The sequence below is a fragment of the Carlito syrichta genome, unplaced genomic scaffold (assembly GCF_000164805.1).
Source record: "Carlito syrichta isolate Samal-C Ts95f unplaced genomic scaffold, Tarsius_syrichta-2.0.1 Scaffold288992, whole genome shotgun sequence".
Lineage (NCBI taxonomy): Eukaryota > Metazoa > Chordata > Mammalia > Primates > Tarsiidae > Carlito > Carlito syrichta.
In genome coordinates, this window is record NW_007233088.1 from 7,358 (window position 1) to 27,109 (window position 19,752).

The 19,752-nt window shown below is 34.8% G+C and overlaps 1 protein-coding gene across 1 annotated transcript; it reads left to right on the forward strand.

The window, feature by feature from the left end:
• The first annotated feature begins 686 nt into the window (after nt 1-686).
• On the forward strand, nt 687-17,761 carry LOC103256172 (GLIPR1-like protein 2). Its single transcript, XM_008054067.2, has 3 exons — nt 687-931; nt 2,771-2,874; nt 17,640-17,761. Exons 1-3 carry the CDS (start codon nt 773-775, stop codon nt 17,740-17,742), a joined length of 366 nt encoding a protein of 121 aa, XP_008052258.2. The 5' UTR covers nt 687-772; the 3' UTR covers nt 17,743-17,761.
• The last annotated feature ends 1,991 nt before the right edge of the window (nt 17,762-19,752 follow it).

Here is a 19,752-nt window from a genome sequence, read left to right on the forward strand (position 1 = left end):
CTAGTCTGCTCTAAAATGCTGTATTTGACAGGCAATTCACAATTGTTTACTTTGTAGTTTTCCCTGTGCAACAAAGAGTACTGGTGTATACGAACACTTTGAATGGAAAGTGTGCAAGGAATGTAGAATGTGTTTTTGTCTAGAGAAAGAGAGAGTAATTTTGTCTTGAACTTAAATGACTGATCTAAGATGAGAAAGGAAAGTTTAGGACAACAGAGAAATCTGAATATAGAAAGTTAGAAGGCTTGTGTAAAAAGGATTTTATGTTGCATGGTCAAAGCTGGCTAAGGTTGGATGGTTTTATTAATAAGGCTTTTTAAAAAACACATTAAATGGTATTAAAATCAAAAGTGCACTAATGCAAAGCTAAAATTTGATTATTTCTCTGTTAAAATAACAAAGTTTTCTTGGGTATTGGTTTGCTCTCAATAAAAAAATTGTCAGTTATTTTTTAATTTTAAAATAATTTGTCTAGAAAACAAAGATTCTTTATCTTAAAATAATTTCCCCTATGATTATTTCAAAAAAGTTTTTACCCATAGAAATTTCAAAAACAAGACACACAACTACAAAGTGAGGATTATTTTGCTTAAATCTAACTATGAGAACTCAAGGAAAATATTTTAGAGCACAGAAAACTTTATTATTATTATTTTGTTTTCTTTATTTTTTACATATTTTTCAGACTTGGGATGTAGCTTTATCACGGACTGCTAGAGCGTGGGGGAAAAAATGTGTGTTTGAGCGTAATCCTTATTTAGAAGACTTAGAAATGGTCCATCCTAAATTTCATGGTATTGGTGAAAATATGTGGGTCGGCCCTGAAAATGAATTTACTGCAAGTATTGCTATCAGAAGTTGGTATGCAGAGAAGGAAAAGTATAATTTTGAAAATGACAGTTGCTCTGAAGACTGTTCTCATTATGTTCAGGTATCTAATTTTTATATTTTAATTCAATAGATTTGCTTTACTGCCTAGTTTTATTATGTTTCAAATTTCTAAATAAACTCAAATTGTAAAATTATTACGTCTAATAAAATCACAATTTTAATCAGTTTTAGAGTTTCAAAATTCCATCTATTATATGAACCATACAACTAAAACATTCTTTTAAATGTAGTAAACTTAATTTCTATACCCAATGATGAAAGGCACTTTCTAAAAGTAGTGCACACTGGAAAATGAAGTAGGAAACCAGTAATAAAAAATGTTTTTAAATTATTGACCATAAACATAAGTAAAAGACTTGATATTTTTGCCACTGACCAGTGTAAAAATTCTACTATGTAGCTGATTAATTAAAACACTTAAAATGCAAGTTAGTGGTATTATTTTCTAACATCATGTGCAACAATCCTCTTGTGCAGACTCACACTTTATGCTCCAGGAATACTGAACCACTTTTCATTTTCTGTACATAACTTTGTTATTTTACATGACACATTGTTTAATAATCATCTATTTATATGTCTGATACTACACTGAGCACAGGGACCTTGTCTTTTCTTTCATATATTCTCAACACAACAACATAACATTATTTAGGCCTTCAATAAATATTTGTTTCAGGAATCACGAAATTATTTAATGAACTCCCAAATTTATGTAAAAGATGTTTTCAATCAATAGAGCTTGATGTCATGTTTTATGTAGAACTTAACACTTCAGAATTTGTTCATGTTGAATTCGTGTTTTTCTGTTCCATCCAATGAATTACACTTCAAAATTTTGTATCAGATTTTTTCTTTTTTTTTGGTCTTCTAGACAGACCTAGTAATTCTCCTTTTTTAAATTCATATCAAAGCTAGCCTCTTTAGTATGACTTCAGTGCTCTCAGTAAACTAACCAAATCTACCCCCTAACATACTGTTCTTTACTTTTTACTTCTTAATTTCAGTCTCTTAGACATTTTTGTTTCCTGCATTTGACCTGCTTAACTTCACTTTAACTCTTGCAGGCGTTCTATTCTCTATTTTAATGTATCACTTTATTTCTTTAAGAATCACATGTTTAAAACCGCTAAGGCTTGAGAAAAATAATAAAAGGAAACAGGAATGATTTCTCTTCCTTGCACACAGGTTAACACAGCAAGTGCTTCTTTATTCACCTGGAATTATTAGAAATATTAAAGTCACACAGAATTTCTGGAATCTTTTTCTGTATTCCCATTTTTTCACGCCGATTCAAGACCTATTTTTCTTTTATAGAAGCCAGCTAATTTCTTATTTCTCTTTTTTTTAATGAAAACTCAGATTTTGCTTTATCGTGTAATGCGATTTTTTTCAGCAAAAGAAAAAATGCTGATAGCATTCAATTCCTCTCTAGTATCTCCTTCCTTCCCTTCTATAATCTTACTGTTCCTTTTTTTCATTCACAACTTCTATTTTCTTCAAAATTTTTTATCCTCTCTTTTCCATCATCCTCTCTACGAATGACCTAGAACTTTCATATTCAACTAGAAGTTAAAAATTTATTTATCAGGTGTGACTCCTTTGGCTCTGGGGCATTATTCTGGATAAGTGTTCTCAATCTGTTTTTTCTAAAAATATGGTATTGATAGAATCTATTAGAGTGTTTCTCTAAATCCGGTGTTGGAAGTGCTGCCCTAAGTCTATCATAACTCTCTATATGTCCCTAAATGAAAAACATTTCTATTTCTTGAATTGCTTGGTGATGCTTCTGTGTGAATGTAATATATTATTGTTTATAATATGAGAGAGTAAATGTTTAAAGCTGAATTTTGTGTTTTCTTGGAAAATTTTATTTTAGCTTGTTTGGGACAACTCCTACAAAGTTGGGTGTGCTGTTACTCCATGTTCAAGAGTTGGACGTATTAGACATGCAGCAATTTTCATTTGCAACTATGCACCAGGGTAAGTTACTTTAAATTAATAAAAGACTATAAAAATAAATTGATGATATTTTAAGGGTAAGTTTCTCTAACTTTTAATATGTTATTATAAGTTTTTATGAATTACAAAATAATTGAATATGAAGTATTAATAAAGACTTTACATTGAAATATTTTTTACTTTATAATGAGATAAGTTATAACTTGGGTATATTGATTTTACTTATATAATAGCCAAGTGTTACCTTTAATAGTAAGCTTAACTCTGGTATTATTTTACAATATCTAGTCTAATTAGCATAGGGTTTAAATTATTCTCCAAAATAGTTCATTTATAATAGAAGTAAAAAGAAAATGAAATTAGGTGTGTTTAAATTTATATAGTAAGGATCGTTTCAGAAATATGTCAGTTTTGTAATATAAAGGACACTTTTAATTGATCACCCCTTGGAGGTTGTATTACTAGTTGAGGCTGGTCTCATATCTATATAAGAAATGTCTCAGAGATGGGGAGCACTTCAGAAATCTTTTATTCAAGCTATTCATATGCAGCTTGATTTTTTCCCATCTATTCATCATGTAAACACCTTCCAGTGGTAGAAAATAACTTTGTCTCAACATAGCTTCCATTTTCAGAGAGGTCTGTTGGAAAGTCCCAAGCTTTCTTACAGGTCAGTATAATACTACAAATAATATCATTATAATTCCAAATAAGTGAGAAAATATTCCTGTCAACATCCTAAATTTAAGAATTGACTACTTACTAAGATTGAGAAGGAATTTCTGCCAAAAAAAATGCTTTGGGACTAAACTAAAAAGAAAAAAAAAAGCGTTGATTGCTGATTGTATTTCCCTAGATAGGATAAACAGTGGAACTAGGATATACTACAAAATAATTCAAAATGATGTAAGTCAAATTAAACTCAGAAACCCTTAACATAGGCCATATGATAAAGATTTTGGAATTTACTCTAAGTAATGACAAAGCCATTGGAAGGTCTTAAGCATGTGAGTGACTTGATCTCATCTATATTTTGAAAAGAACTCTTTCACAAGATTACTCAGGCTGTTAATAAAGAATGGAATATAAGAAAATTAGGATATTAAAGATGGAGTAAAATTATGAGGCTCTTTCTGTATTCCAGGCTACAGATTATGGTATTTTGGATTAAAGTTTTAGCATGTAGATCAGTTTTTCTACTGTTGAAATAATGAATTGCCACGGACCTTCATATGGCTATCTCTGTCTCATGATATGTTTACATTTTCTACATTTATTTTTCTACCTAATATTTCCAAGCATGAAATATATCTCTCAATCTTTATTTGAGTTAATGACATCACTATTCATCCAGTTTTCCAGACTAAAGACAGTTACAGTGTGACTTGATAATTCAGTACCATTTATCCCTAAAGTCAAATCAATTAGCTGGTATTATTAGCTCCACCTTTATAATATATCCAGAAACTGGCCTTTCCTCACAAGTTCCATTTCCATACTATGGCAGGCAGAATTCTAAGGTGGACTACAAGATCACCCACCCTCATATATATGTCATGTATAATTCCCACAGCACAATTGACCTTAAAATATTGAGATTATCCAGACTGACTGTGACTCAATCAGTTGAAAGCAGAGAGTACTTTTTAGTTGATCACAGAAGAGATAGAGCTATCAGAGATTTGAAGCATGAGATTCAAACATGAGATTCTGACATTCCTTTACTGACTCGGAAATTGTGGGAGTCATGTATCTTTAAAAAATATGGGCAACCTCTAGGTGAGTCAACACATGGTTGAGAACCAGCATGAAAACAGAGACAAGAGTCATATAACCTCATGAAACTAAATTCTGCTATCAGCCTGAAAGAGCTTGGAAGCAGATACTGCTCTAGAACTGACAGATAAATGCTTAGTCAACAACTTGATTTTGGCCTCAAAGGCCCTGGGTAGAGAATGCAGCCTAATTGTGCCTGGACTTATGACCTATAGAACTGTGTGATAATAAATGAGTGCTGTTTTAAATCATTAGCAAGAGAGACTGAGATTATGAAGAGAGGCTAGTGAGGTAAGAACTGTGAAACCAGAACTGTGCTGTCAGAGTTTTAAAATACATTTAGGCTTATTTTCTTGTCTGTCCCTTTTTGTTATATATAAAGTTGTTCTCTTTTTATATTCAGTGGTATATCATATTGTAACCATTTTAGACATTAAAATCAGCAGTTTAAATACATAAAATACAAACAAGCATAGAGTGCATTTAAAATAATGACAATGTAAAGAACTATGATAAAGTCAACAATGTGTTGTGATAATATCACATTCATTGCCTGGCCAACTATGATTTTAAGACACCCTAAATGTTAAAATATATTCTGATTTCAGAGATGATAAAAAAATAAAAAGATGTGCATCTTAGAATTTTTAAACATAGTATAAAACTGGAAGAAACAATTCACAAAGCAATATGTGCCCTTAATATGCATAATAAAATAAAAACAAATTATATGGAATATTTTATTCATATAGTTAAATACATTTATTTATATTTTAAAATATTGGTTGTAGAGCGCCGCATTTGACTCATGACCTATTAGTGACTCATTTCTTACAGTTTGGAAAAAAAATGGCAGTTTAGAATACTGTAGATACTTGACAGTGAAGAAAAGTAAATGAGGTATATAAAGTTGAGTGAAAGCTGTTTTTTTACAGCTTTGGTTAATAATACTACAGTCATCCATAAATCAAGAGTAATCAGATGTATTAGAATATTGAGGACTGGGGAGAGAATTGAAAAAGCAAGCTCTGTCTGGAAAGAGGAGAGAATTATATGAAGAGAAAATGTAGAGAAATTACTGAAGTTCTTCCCTTCTTGCTTAAGGGTTCATGAGGATTTAAACTACTTGATTGATCTTTCAAAATAAAAGATTAGGGGATTTATTTATCTTCTATCATTCCCTTATTTGTTTTCAGTTTTATTTTGAGCTATTCGATCTTCCAAGTATTTGAGGGTGAGGGATTGTTATATGTTGCTGTTTTTGTTATTAAGACATACAGCAGCCCGGGCTCAGTGACTCAGCCTGTAATCCCGGCGCTTCGGGAGGCCAAGGCAAGTGGATTGCCTGAGCCTGTGGGTTCGAGACCCGCCTGGGCAATTTGGTGAGCCCTCATCTCTACAATAAATCAAAAATTAGCTACTTGGAAGCCTGAGGCAGAAGGATCACCAGAGCCCAGCAAGGCGAGGCTGCGGTGGCCAGGAGCATGCCACTGCACTCCAGTCTGGGCAACAGAGTGAGACTTCAACTAAAAAAAAAAATAAAATAAAATAAACATACAGTATCCCTATATCTGTAATTCTCCTTAATATTGAATATATTTACAGTTGTATATTTTTCTTCAATTATAATTTTTTCTGGATCTTAGGATCTCATGTGATATGGCCTCTTATTGCACTCCATGGATTGAAAATTTTAGGTCATTTGATAAAATATATTTAATACTTGATGTATATTTATGAGGGAAATTTCAAGGAGGAATGAACCTTTTCATCCTTTTCTTCAGTTACCCTCCCAATATTTTATCCTAAAAGATATATTCTGTGCATATGCAAAAGTACGTCATATCTTTGTGTGTGTATTTCCGTACTTCCAATGAGAGTGCACTAAGCTTTCTGTGATGTTCCTCAATTTTTTTTTTTTTTACTTTAGGATATACTCTGGAAGCCTTTCTATTTGAGTGCTCAGGTTCCTGATGCTTTTTAATGTATTAATAGTGTTTTTTAAATAGGTATGCAAAAGTTTATTTAAACAATGCTCTCCTTTTGACAAACATTTAGGCTGTTGTTATTTTTATTACAAACAATGTTTCTGCAGTTATCTAAATAAACATATAATTCTCACACAAATAAATATCTGTAATATAAATTAACAGTCATGAAATTACTAGGTCAAAAAACATATGTACTTTCAATTTTGATAAATATTACTAAGTATCTATTCGCTGTTGTTGCACTATTTTCTTATTACAAAATTTCTTTTTGCATCATTATAGGAGAGGGCCTGTTTTCAAACTCCCTTGATAACACAATGTATTTTCAAAGATTTTGCTCTTTACTAGTATGAGCTCATTATATTTTTAATTTTCATCTCTGCAAAGGTTCTCTGCCACTTGGATGAGTCCAGTGAGACAGAACACTCGCACAAAAAGTCAGACAAGGCAAACATTATATTCAAATAGGTGGCAAAAACAAACAGAAGCCTAGGATTCATGGTGAGAACCAGTCTACCATGCCTCTGAAAAGCTGCTTAGGGAGGATGAAGTCTCATCTATGAGTATTTGTGCTCCATGTCACATTGCAATTTGAGGGACCCCTAAAGTACTCTGCCCTGCGTTTTATACACTGAGCACAACTTGGATCACTTAGTTCAAGTGCTGCAGAATATTCTGTTCTAGGTGGGATGAGGACATAGCCTGGGTGGTTCTGGATAGTTCCTCCTTATCTCAGGACACTGCATTCTTGGCACACTTCAAAGTTATTCTGAGAAATACAAGTGGGAAGGGGGAGAACTCGGTTGTCCAAGGCCATCTGGGGACCTGTCCTCCTACAGTCTCCTATTTCAGGTGAGTTTATGTATCTTTTTGTATGTTGCAGAAAATTTGGTTTTAATTTTCTGGTACCTGATTGTTCCTATAAATTTCCTATTTTTCTCTTAAGTTGTTAGACCTTTTATTTTTTTTTCAGTTGTAAGAGTTCTTTGTATATCAAAAAAATTAGCTCTTTCAGGTATTATAATTTACAAATATTTTCCCAGTTTGATCTTTAATGTTTGACTTTACTTGTGATACAATCTATTTTTGTCAAATTGAATTATTTTTATTATAGAAAAATATATCAATAATTTTTCATGGGTTTTGAGGTTTGTGTCATAATTAGATAAACCTTCTCAGAATATTATTGCTATTTTTAATGCTCTCACATTTTCTTCTAGCAGTTTTTCATTCTTCTAAATATTTTATCCATTTTTCTTCTGCACATTATGTAAACTGGCATAAGAATTGGTTTCCTGCTTAAAATAACCATGAGGACTGAACAAAATATATACAACAATTGTTTTCAGGCATTAGAAAACAACCAATACAAGGCTATGATCTCTGCAAATAAAAAAGAATTCAGTGGGAGCCACATATTTCCTCTGATTTTTCTCCCTGAAAGTGTTCCCAAACTGTGGTCAGAGAAACAGAATCCAAGAAAGAATGTATATTTTGCTGGACAAAGGAAATATCAGTGTCTGATGATACTAAGATATTGGTGTCTGTTATTTGGGGCCAGGATCCCAAAAAGGAGGATGCTGCAAAGAAGAAGCCCCAAAAGTCTGTAGAAAAACTCTGAAGATCCTTGACCAACTTTTACACTGCATATTGCAAGGGAAGATGCTGGGAGGATTAGCAGAGAGAACAGATATTTGGAGGCTGAAGATTTGCACAGAGATTTCAGAAGCAGCACAGTGCTGACAAGACAGAGTTGCAGTTTGTGCCCAGTCAAAATGGAGAGATGTTGATCAACACCCTGGGCATTCAACTGAGAAAGCAGAAAGTTCATCTTCAGGAATAAGAGCCATGCCCTAAGAGTAAGGCCACCATAGGAATAAGGGAAACACTGATGTAGACCTGTCTAATCCTAAAACCAGGCCTTAAAAGGATTAAGGTTAACTGCCAAACAAAACAAAACACCATTTTTTTTAAGGAAGCTGATGTGGTAGTTAATTTTATATATCAACTTGGCTAGGCTGTGGTACCCAGTTGTTTGGTCAAACCAGCCTAGATGTTGCTGTGAAGGTATATTTCAGATGTGATTGGCATTTAAATGAGTAGACTTTGAATAAAGCAGATTATTGAGTAAAGCAGTCTCTCTCTCTCTCTCTCTCTCTCTCTCTCTCTCTCTCTCTCTCTCTCTGTGTGTGTGTGTGTGTGTGTGTGTGTGTGTGTGTGTGTGTGTGTAATATACACATTGTATTAGTTATATTTCTCTGGAGAACTTTTACTAATACATATTTGGGTACCAGCAATGAGGTTTGAGGCCACAAAGGACATATACCAGTTAGATCTGCTGGAACTTATAGCCCAAGTGGCAGAGCAGCTTGCATGATAGCCTGAACCTGTTACAGAGCCTTCTCTTGATCTGTGCCCCACTCACAACTAGAAGCATTTCAGGCCACCCAGTAAACAAGCTGCAACAGCACACCCAAGTGAGGAATTTATTACTCCCCAAATTCAAAAAGGCCCACCAAGTGTTTTGCCTCTATTTGGGTTGCAGAAGGGGCCAGATGCAACAGCATACCTTCACCTTAAAAGGGATATCTCAACATGCTACATACCACTGTGCTCCTAGAAATTTCACTGGGGTAGAAAGCCCCTGGATTTATGACAGTTTATAGAATACCAACAGATAGTTGAGCCTGAATTTGATCAAGCCTCAAGAGCTGTTTCCAAAACTGCAGAGAATAGAGTAATAAGGTAAACAGTATCACAGTAATACAGTCAACCCAACCCTAACCCCCAGGATCTCAAAATATGACCTTATGTGGAAATAGGGTCATTTTGGATTTAATTATGATGAGGTCGTACCAGAATAGGTTGAGTTCCTAATCCACCATGATTTGTGACTTTATAAAAAGATGAATGACAGTGTGAGGACACAGAGACACAGAATGTCTTGTGAAGATGGGGCCAGAGGTTGGAGTGATGCATCTGCAGGCCAAGGGATGCCAAAGATTGCTGGTCATCACCCAATGCTAAGAGAGAGGCACTGGAGCCCTCAGAAGGATCCAACCCTGCTGACACCATCATTTGGACTTCTAGCTTCCAGAACTGTAAAATAGTACATTTATATTGTTTTTAAGCCACCCAGTTTGTGGCACTTTGTTACAGCAGCCCTAGGAAACTAATCAAGAAGATTAAGAACCAACAAATAGCTCCCACAAAATTCAACCAACCATTTCCTTCCTGAAAAGAAGCAAATAAATTAGTATAATTGGGGAAAAATTGTTCTCATCATTAAAATGATATTCTTAAAGAACAAACAACCCTCAAACTAAAAGGTATCATAATATTTGGTGGAGAGATCTAGAAGCATTACCATTAAAGTTAAAAAAGATAAGATTATTATATCAGAGTTAATTAAGATACAAGTGATAGTGAAGAAAAGCAAATCAATGCAATCAGACACAGAAAATAAACAAGGGGCATAAATGAAAGATGAAGGCAGATACATTAGCCAACACTTGAGGAAACCAAAGGTAATTCATTTATAAAACTCTTAGAAACAATATAATTCAGCAGATCAGCAGGTTACAATATTAATATTCAAAGCTTGACAGCTTTTCTATATTATGCAATTGTGACTTAGAAAATACTACAAAATAGCAAATATATTTTAAAAGACAAAATACCTAAATGTATACTTTAAAAAATTATAGACTCAGCCGGGCTCGGTGGCTCAGCCTGTAATCCCGCGCCTTTGGGAGGCTGAGGTGAGGGGATTGCCTGAGCCCACGGGTTCGAGACCCGCCTGGGCAGTGAGACCTCATCTCTACAATAAATCCAAAAATCAACCAGGCGTGGTAGCGCATGCCTGTAATTCCAGCTACTTGGAAGGCTGAGGCTCGCCGGAGCCCAGCAGGTCGAGGCTGCGTTGGCTGGGAGCAGCCACTGCACTCCAGTCTGGGTGACAGAGTGAGACTCCAACTCAAAAAAAAAAAAAACAACAACAACAAAAAAATTATAGACTCAATATAAAGAAAATGTTTAAACTTTAAAATTTAACAGAAGAAATTAGAAAACAGAAAGATATCATGTTTGTGGATGGAATACTCAGTATTTTAAAGTCACTTACGTTTAATGAAATTCAAGCTAAAGTTTAATTACAGTATTTGTATAAACTTGTATAACTGAATGACATTAAAATTAATGTAAAAAATAAACATTGGTATTTAATTAGATAAATAACAAGGAAAGTTATAGCTATAAGATTGTAAAATACATCATAAAGTTGCAGTAGCTAAAAGACTAAAATATGGGCATATGACTAGATAGAGATATAGTATATAAGTGAGAGTCAATAAATAAATCCATATTCATATGTAATGATGTAATAAAGGTGACATTTAAAATCACTAGGTAAGTATCATTATTAATAGAATCAGGAGAGCACATTAGTGGGCTAAAAATAAAACTGGGTTCCTCCCTCATCTTAGAAAAATAAATTTCTAATGGATAAAAGACTTAAACATTAAAACGTGAAGCCATAAAGGCTAATGAATTTACAATTTGGAAGATGTTAATAAGTTCTTGCCAAGCAGAACATAAAAGTCCATAAACTAGGAAAATATACATAAATCTAAGTATAGAAAAATTTAAGACTAATTTATGGCTTAAAAAGTACCATAGGCGGATCTCGGTAGCTCAGCCTGTAATCCCAGCACTTTGGGAGGCCTGGTTGAGCGAATTGCCTGAGCCCGAGGGGTTCGAGACCCACCCAGGCAATTTGGCAAGACCTCGTCTCTACAATAAATCAAAAATTAGCTGGGCATGATAGCGCGCGCCTGTAGTTCCGGCTACTTGGAAGACTGTGGCAGAAGGATAGCCGGAGCCCAGCAGGTCAAGGCTGCGGTGGCCGGGAGCGTGCCACTGCACACCAATCTGGGCGACAGAGTGAGACTCCAACTCAAAAAAAAAAAAAAGTACCATAGAAATCACAAAAACAAAGGAAATAAAATGCAGGGAAAATATATTTGCAGAATACGTGGCAGAGTTTTTTCCCTTAATTTACAAAAATTCATACCAATCAAAAAGAAAAATAGAAACAACCCAAGAGAAAAATGCGCAATGTTTTATTTTACTGAAAATAAAACAAAATGCTTATTAATTATATGAAAAGATATCCACCTTCACTCATAATTTAAGGAATCACGTAAAAAAAAATCGTCACTTTTCACTTATCCATTTGAGAATATAGAAAAAGCTTGATTAGTACTCTGCACATTCAATGGGAGAATAAATTGGTACAATTTTTCTGGACTTAGTATTATCTAGCAAAATTTAAAATATATGCCTGTTTAATATTACAACCACCTTAGGATTTTATCTTATTAATAGTCTCATGATAATTGTCCATGATATGCATTCTAGAATACACATTGTAGCATGTATTAATAGCATGAAACTAAAAATTTTAAAAAGCAAAAACAAAGGCTCCAGTAATAAGAGCTGAACAATTAATTTACTGTGCATTATTATGTAGCCATTGAAAAGGTTGGTATCTTTCTTTATGTACCAATGTGAAAAGGCCTCACTTGTTAAGTAAAGACGTAAGATGTACAACAATAATAGATATGATTGGATCTTTCTATTATAGCACCTAGCATTACCAGTAAATGCAATGGTTCCGTAAAGTAGAAGTAGGAAATTTCAGTTTGGTATGCTGCTTTGCTTTACTCGTCATTCAGAGACCCAGTTTGCTCCCATCTTGTTTTTCACCATTCTCTGTGGCCAGTGTATTTTTCTGCATGATCAAGTCCAAGTCATAGAAATGAGCTAGCTCTAGCTCATAGTAAGAGAAAAGAAATACATTGGAATTATGAACATCTCTTAAAGCACCAAGTAAGAAGTGGTCACATCACTGCTTTTTCTATTTCATTGGAGAAAATATTGATCATAGGGCCACATCTAAGTTGCAAGAAAAGTTGGGAAATGTCATGAGGCTAGCTATTAATGGACCAAGCTGAAATATTATTTCAGTATTTCAAGAGAAAGACTAAAAAACAGTAGTCTGCACATATGTTTTGAGAACCTTTGTGTAAATATTTTTTTCTGAAAAGAATCATAAGGAGCTGTTAGCAGGCCAGGTGCAGTAAAGGCAGGAATTCTGGAGTTCAGGACCAACCTGGGCAGCATAACAAGATCCCATCTCCACAAAAAACAAAAATAATGAGCTGGTGTGGTGGCTCATGCCTGTAGTCCCAGCTACTCGGGAGGATGAGGTAGAAGGGTCGCTGGAGCCCAGGGATAAGAGGCTGTAAATAGCCTAGATTGTGCCACTGTACTCCAGCCTGGGCAACAAGCAAGACCCTGTCTCTAAAACAGAAAGAGAGAGAGAGAGAAAAGAAGGAGGAGGAGGAGGAGGAGAGGGAGAAAGAAGAAGAGGCAGAGGCAGCAGCAGTGGTGGTGGCTGCTTTTAACAGATATCTTTGGGGCGACTGATGGGAAATGGAAGATGGAAACTTTTTTTTTTTTACTTTTTTAGATTGCCTTTTCTGCTTCTTGGCTTTCTATCGTGTACTCACAAATATTATGAAAACATGTATTACTTTTATTTATATATTTACTTTAAAGGGCTATCAGGATTGAGAGAATTATTGTCCTTTCTGTGGAAGATAATTTTTGAGGTAAAAAATGAAATCATTCAGGCAACTATTGATGGTGGATTGGAGAAGTATTAAAGACATTTTACAAAGGCATACATAACAGGATTTGTATGTCATTGAATTAAGTAATAAGAGAGGAAGAGACAAGGGAGATCCTCAGATTTATGACTGAAGCATGAATGGAATCGCCATTAATTGCAATGGGAACACTAAACCTTTGGGGAAAGAAGGTGATGAGGCCCATGTGTTGATGTAAGGAATTTGAATTGTCTGTGAAATATTTGCTTTGAGATGTTTAGTAAGCAAGTGTTTATAAGAGTCAGAAGCTCGTGAATGAGATGTGTCATAGAATAATGTGTCAGAATTTTGGAGTGCCAGATTACGTATGATAATCAACATTATGGGAGTAGATGGGAGTGCCTAGTGAGGGAGAATAGCATGAGAGAAGAACAGGAGCTCCGAAATGTGTTACCAACATTTAAGGACAGTTAGAGAAGGACAAGGTAGGAGGAGGGACCCAAGAAGGAATAGCCAGATAGGAGGAAAAAAACAGAAGAGTGGTATAAAATAGTAGTAAAAAAACAGAAAGAGGAAGCATGAAGGAAAAAGGTCATTAGAAGGATAAAATAATCCAAATTTTCAAATTCTAAGAGGTCAAAGTAAAAACTTAAAAATATCAGATTTGGAGTGAAGTTCATTAATAAACATTGAAAGAGCCATTTCTGTGGAATAGAGGAGCCGAATGCCAGATTGGAATGCATCGGGGACAGAGAGGAAGTTGAGGAATTGGAGACAGTGTAATCAATTTACTCAAGACATTTGGTTGTGAGAGGCAAGAAAAGTGAGAGCAATTAGCTATGGAAATAATAAGATTAAGGTGTTTTGTCGTTTCTATTTAGAGTTATTTTATTTTTATATTATTACTTTATTATTTACATAACAATGGGATTTCTCTATATAGAATGTACAAGTAATGCAGAATATGTGTAATTAAGGATATAAGTCCCTAAGAAAACAGCGGGTATAAGAGGAATTAGCCCTAAAAAGAAGGAGGAGCAATTAATTCTTCAGTAATTTAGAAAGGAGGGAAAGTCAGAGTAGGTATAGCTGCTATATTTAGTAACACAAAATTTTACAAATTCTAAAGGTGATTATTTTCCTTGTGAAGTAGGTCAGATCATGTCCTGAGAATAAAAGAGGGGACAGCTGAGCTGGAATTTTGAGGATTGGGAAGGTTTGAAACAGTTATTGTGGAAAATAAGATAGGAAGTTGGGGAACCATAGAAGGATTCTCTACCTAGTTTAATGATTTTTCTCCAGCAGTATGCAGAATCCCTGTAGTAGATATAGGGCATAAGGGCCGTAAGATTTCCTTGTTTTTTTCCACATTTAGGTTTTGTCAGGTGGAAAATATTGCAAGAGACTTTCAGGTTCTGACTAGAGAATATGTGAAGCAATGAACCTAAGCTGGGTTGAGAAGACACAGCAAAATGAATAAGGAGAAAATAGGAGAGAAAATAGACTTGAAGTAATGAACAAGTGTGGAAGGAGTAGATAAGTGAGCGACCTGGAAAGATAGGATTATAATCAGTGAGTGAAGTGTCTGATTCTGTGAGCAGTTTTAGAAGGTAACAAGAACCAGAGTGTAGCTACAAAAGTGGCAATTATGTAGTATTGAGAAGTGTTTTGATGGTGAAGACATCCAGTAACAGAGATACCAAGTTATTGGATGAATCATCCATATGAATGTTGTAATCAACTAGGTCCCAAATTCTGAGACAGAGGCAAAATTTCAACCGAAAAAGATGGTGTGTCAGGTGCCAAAGTCTTCAGTCAATAAGGGGGCATGATCTAAAGGTAGATTGTTCTCTTGAGGATTAGAGGATAGTACCACTAAATAATATCAGCCTCAAAGGAACTTTATCAGTGTTTAATTGTTATCCACAGTCCTTTAGATGTAAAATGTGTAAGTGAAGGGAGGAGACCTAGCCAACAAAGTTTTACAGAAAGTGAAAGTGATATAAAGTAAGGTCGCTATGTAAATGCAGGGATAATTTGAGACAAAAAGAAGACTTTATAATTTTTTTGACCTTAAGTAGGTCCAGAAAGTAGTCAAGAATTTTCAGCAGAGATAAATATATTAGGACAGAAGGAAAGCAAGATGGTATTTTTAACTAGATATTTTCTTTGCTGATTTATCTCAAACTTATTGGAACAGATTATCTTTGTTTTCCTGGGAAATCTATAAATCTTCCAGACAAACCAAAAGCCAGTGTTGAGACATATAGAAGTAGTGAAAATGAAAGGAGTTGTAGGTGGTCTAATTGTCTTGGCTGTATGAGATGGAAAAATTGACATCTGTTTGATGTGCTTTAGCTATTTTCCCTTGAACAATATGCAGACTATGTGATTCTAGATGGGGAACTTAGACGAATCTACTTACAAATTGTAATTGCTGAATTGTCAACCCATGGGGTTGAATTACCTCCTTGATGAACAAGATGGTGGCAGATATGAGTCTAGTGAAGGCAAAGAAAGTTTATACCACCACCAGAATTGTGCTCTCTTTCTGGAAGACTGTATATCTATTACAAAGTTTGAATAATTGTCTTCTAATGAACTTGGGATCAGAAATAGTTACAGTTGCCTATTAGGTCACCCAGAAAACATGTCCTTACCTAGAGCCTGGACTCATACCCTATAGGTGGTATTGTACTGAAAGTATGGCTGGATAGAAGCAAGGAAACTTCTAGAGGACTATGTTCAGAGTCTTGACTTGGTCTCAGTGGACTACCGGGCTGCTTCTTAGAAAATCAAATGCCTAAAGACAGAATATTTCATCTTTGTCTTCAAGCCTTTCAGGAAAGCTGCAAAATTTCCATTGACTTGCTGCTTATCGATACTTAACAGTTGTTTCCTTCTAATCTGGCCCTGTAATTCCAATTGTAGTTGGGTGTTTTACTGTGGATTCAGACTCGAGGTATTTAGGTTCAACTTCTTAGAAACTCAGAACTAGAGGAAGATTGACATAGGGGAATATTAGCCTAGCATTTCTGGCTATCTAATATAATGATTATGAAATTCAAATCTCTGAAAAAAGGTATATATTCTAGCACAGTGTGGGTTTACTTATTTTTATTTTTGTTTGTATGTATTTATGTATTTCTTTACCTTCCCAGAGTTTATCCAGGATACAGTTATCAGATGTTATGATTACAGGCTGATTGATCTATGTTCCAGGTCTCAAAGTCAGTCTTTATAATGTTTAGCTTTTTGCATAGGTGTAAGCACTGCATTCCCCTATCCCGCATTAGAATATGATAAACTCTGCTTTTGTGTTGGAGGCATTTGTTTCAGTAAATAATTCTTGAGTTTCTGGAAGGTTGCTGCTCTGGCCAGGTTCTAAACAAAATGTATTTCTTCCTTGAGATAGCTTGATAATCAAACAGTGAAATTGGAGATGTGATATATGATCTGCAAATAATCACAAGCCTCTGGATGGACTTGAATGCTTGCATTTCAAAGATATCAGATACCTTATTAGGTACCATCAGAATTGTCTGATTGAATAAAATATGCCTCAAAAATTTGATTATCAGGCGTTTAAATATCTATTTCTTAAGTCTGGCCATTCTTCTAAATGGCCTAATGTAGCCTATCTAAGAACTTGTATGACAAATGTTTATTTTTATCACTTCCAACTGTAAACTAAGTAAGTAGGCAATCCTGTTTAAATTGCCAGGATTAATGACCTTCCCTCTGACCCAAATTATCTTTTCCCTACCTGTATTCTCTTTCTTATCCTAGATCCTTTATATCAATTTCCCAAATTAAATCTACTGTGGGGCCTTTTTTCTTATGTAGCTCTGGGCAGTTGACATAATTATTTCTCACCTCTGTCTTCTGCTCTGTACTATGGATTAAATCAACTTCATATAATCCCATTTATATTTATCCGCTTTTTTATATATTTATGTATTTTTATGTAGATGCCAATAATTAATATACCATTTCTACAAAACTTTGTATATATGTGTGCCAACCAGAAAACAATTAATTATAAAACATTCTATAGCCCCATTTTTAAAAATGAAAGAAACTAAAATGAAAGAGGATTTAAAACTCATTCTTTTATTCAAATTACAATATTTTGTTTCAAGAACATGGGAAATAATTTCAGAAGAGACTGTTTTCAGGGGAGGAACAAAGGGGAAAGATTGCATCTCTAATTAAAGTATTTCCTTAAGAATATTTTCTTAATTAACTCACCTTCATAAACTAAATACAAATTAGTAACCATGTTATTATAACAACATGTAAAAATTGAAACCTCTTCTAACAATGTTTTCTGCATTTTTGTTTGTAGAGGAACTCTGACAAGAAGACCTTATCAACAAGGAATATTTTGTACTCGATGTGGCAGACGTGACAAATGTACAGATTTTCTATGCAGTAAGATTTTTTTTTAAAACCTTAAACATGAAAAAATGGATAATACATTGGGATATAATGAATGTCCCAAGAATGAGTTGATTGAACACTAGTTTGTTATTGCCTTGTTCCTTTGATCAGAATGTTATATTATCAAAAGAGCAGTGATACAGTATCATCTTTAGATTTTTCTTAACTGCAGAGCCTTTTCTGTTCTCCCTTACTCCATTCCTTCCCCTGAGGACATACCAGAGTGTCAGAAAGAAGGAAGTAGAAATAAGTTTTACCCTGAAAAAGTTTCACAGTTAATTCCTGAATAGCAGCCTGTTTGACAACTACTTAAAGGACAAGATATTCTGAAATACTTATAAAGAAAAAAAGTAGCAGTTTTTCCCTTTTCTGTTGTTTTTCCCAAAAAAAAAACTAACATCTCCAAATATTTAGGAAAAAAGTAGAAAATATGTTTGATTAAATTTTTGTTTTAGTTTTTCCAAATATGAGACTATACTCCAAAAGTATGACTATGCCTGAAATATACAGTGCTTAGAGGAATGTGGTAGGGGACACATTTAGTCAGTAAGTAAACAGTATGCTTTTGTGCTTAAAAATTTTTTTAAAAGCCAATTGACAGTTCCACTGTAACACTTGTAACACCACTGCTGGGGTTATCCATTCTAACGTTTCTGCTCTTGCTTCACTTGAGTCAAGATGCACAGTTTTGCTCTTCCTCTTCTACTTCTTTCTCTCTTCTTTAAAAGTTCAATCCTCAAGTCATTGGGTAGGTCAGTGGGAGCTAGGCATCTACACAGAAGAGCAGCCAAATGAGACACATGTGATATGTTAGAGCTTAAACAAGATGACAAAGGATCAACACCAGGTACAGTGGGCATAGAGAGACAACCTAAGCACGGTGAGGATGCTGTCCATGTAGAGGAATGGCCTAGTATGGGAAGTCAGAGCCCACACAGAATGAAGTATCATTGTATGAGGTCTGGCTTGGGATATCAGAGCCAGGGCAAGATGGAGGGATATCAGTGCATGCAGGGGTGGCTCAGTATGTGGCATCTGTGCCCAAGCAAGGTGAGGAGAGTATCATATGAGATAAAAAGGAGAAGTCTGACATAGGGTATCTAAGTCTGAGCTGGTGAGGAAGGCATCCATGGAGGGATGTTCTAACACCAAATGTCAGAGCCCAAGCAAAATGAGGAAAGAAGTCACTATAGGGGTGACTTGACAAGAGGTTTCAGAATCTAAGCAAGTAAGGGGGCATCCATGGTTAGGGGCAGTTTCACATGAGGTGAGGAGGGCTTTAATATGGGGAAGATGATCTGGCATGGTTGGGATCAGGGTTCTAGTTGAATAAAGAGGAAATTCACACATGGGAGAAGCCCAGAGCTGGGTTTCAAAATCTGAGCAGGGTGAAAGGGTGTCCAAGTGGAGGGCCAGCCTGTAGGTTGACAAATAAATACAGGACACTGAGTTAAATTTGAATCTCAGATAAACAGCAGATTTTTACTATTAATACATTCTAAATATTGCATTGGAAATATTCACACTAAGAAAAATTAGTGTTTTATGAAAATCAAATTAAACCTGTCATCCTTTATTTTTATTTGCTAAATCTGGCCACTCTACCAGCCTATTGTGGAGTGTCTGAGTTCAAGTAGGATAAGGAGAAAACCTGTGTGGATGGAGTTAGAGGCAATGATGGCAGATTGGAACTATACTGGGAGATTGATCAAATAAGTATATAAATTAAGGATAATGGAGGCTAGTTTTCTCACTGTCAGAAATGGAGGACAAATATGTAAAGGAAGGAAACAAGCATGAATCTTCTTGTGGTAAATTGGAATTAGAGGTATGGAAAATTAAGAATTGTAATAAATAAACATAGATACAAATGGGTGCATTTGTATATTTATATACATATGTACTCCAGCTCTGACAGGACTTTGGAGAAACTGACTCCCAAAGCAATGAGCACAACCAGCACTCAGATCTTTATTTCTAAATTCTAGTGTTCAAGCAAAGGAACTAGAGCTCACTGG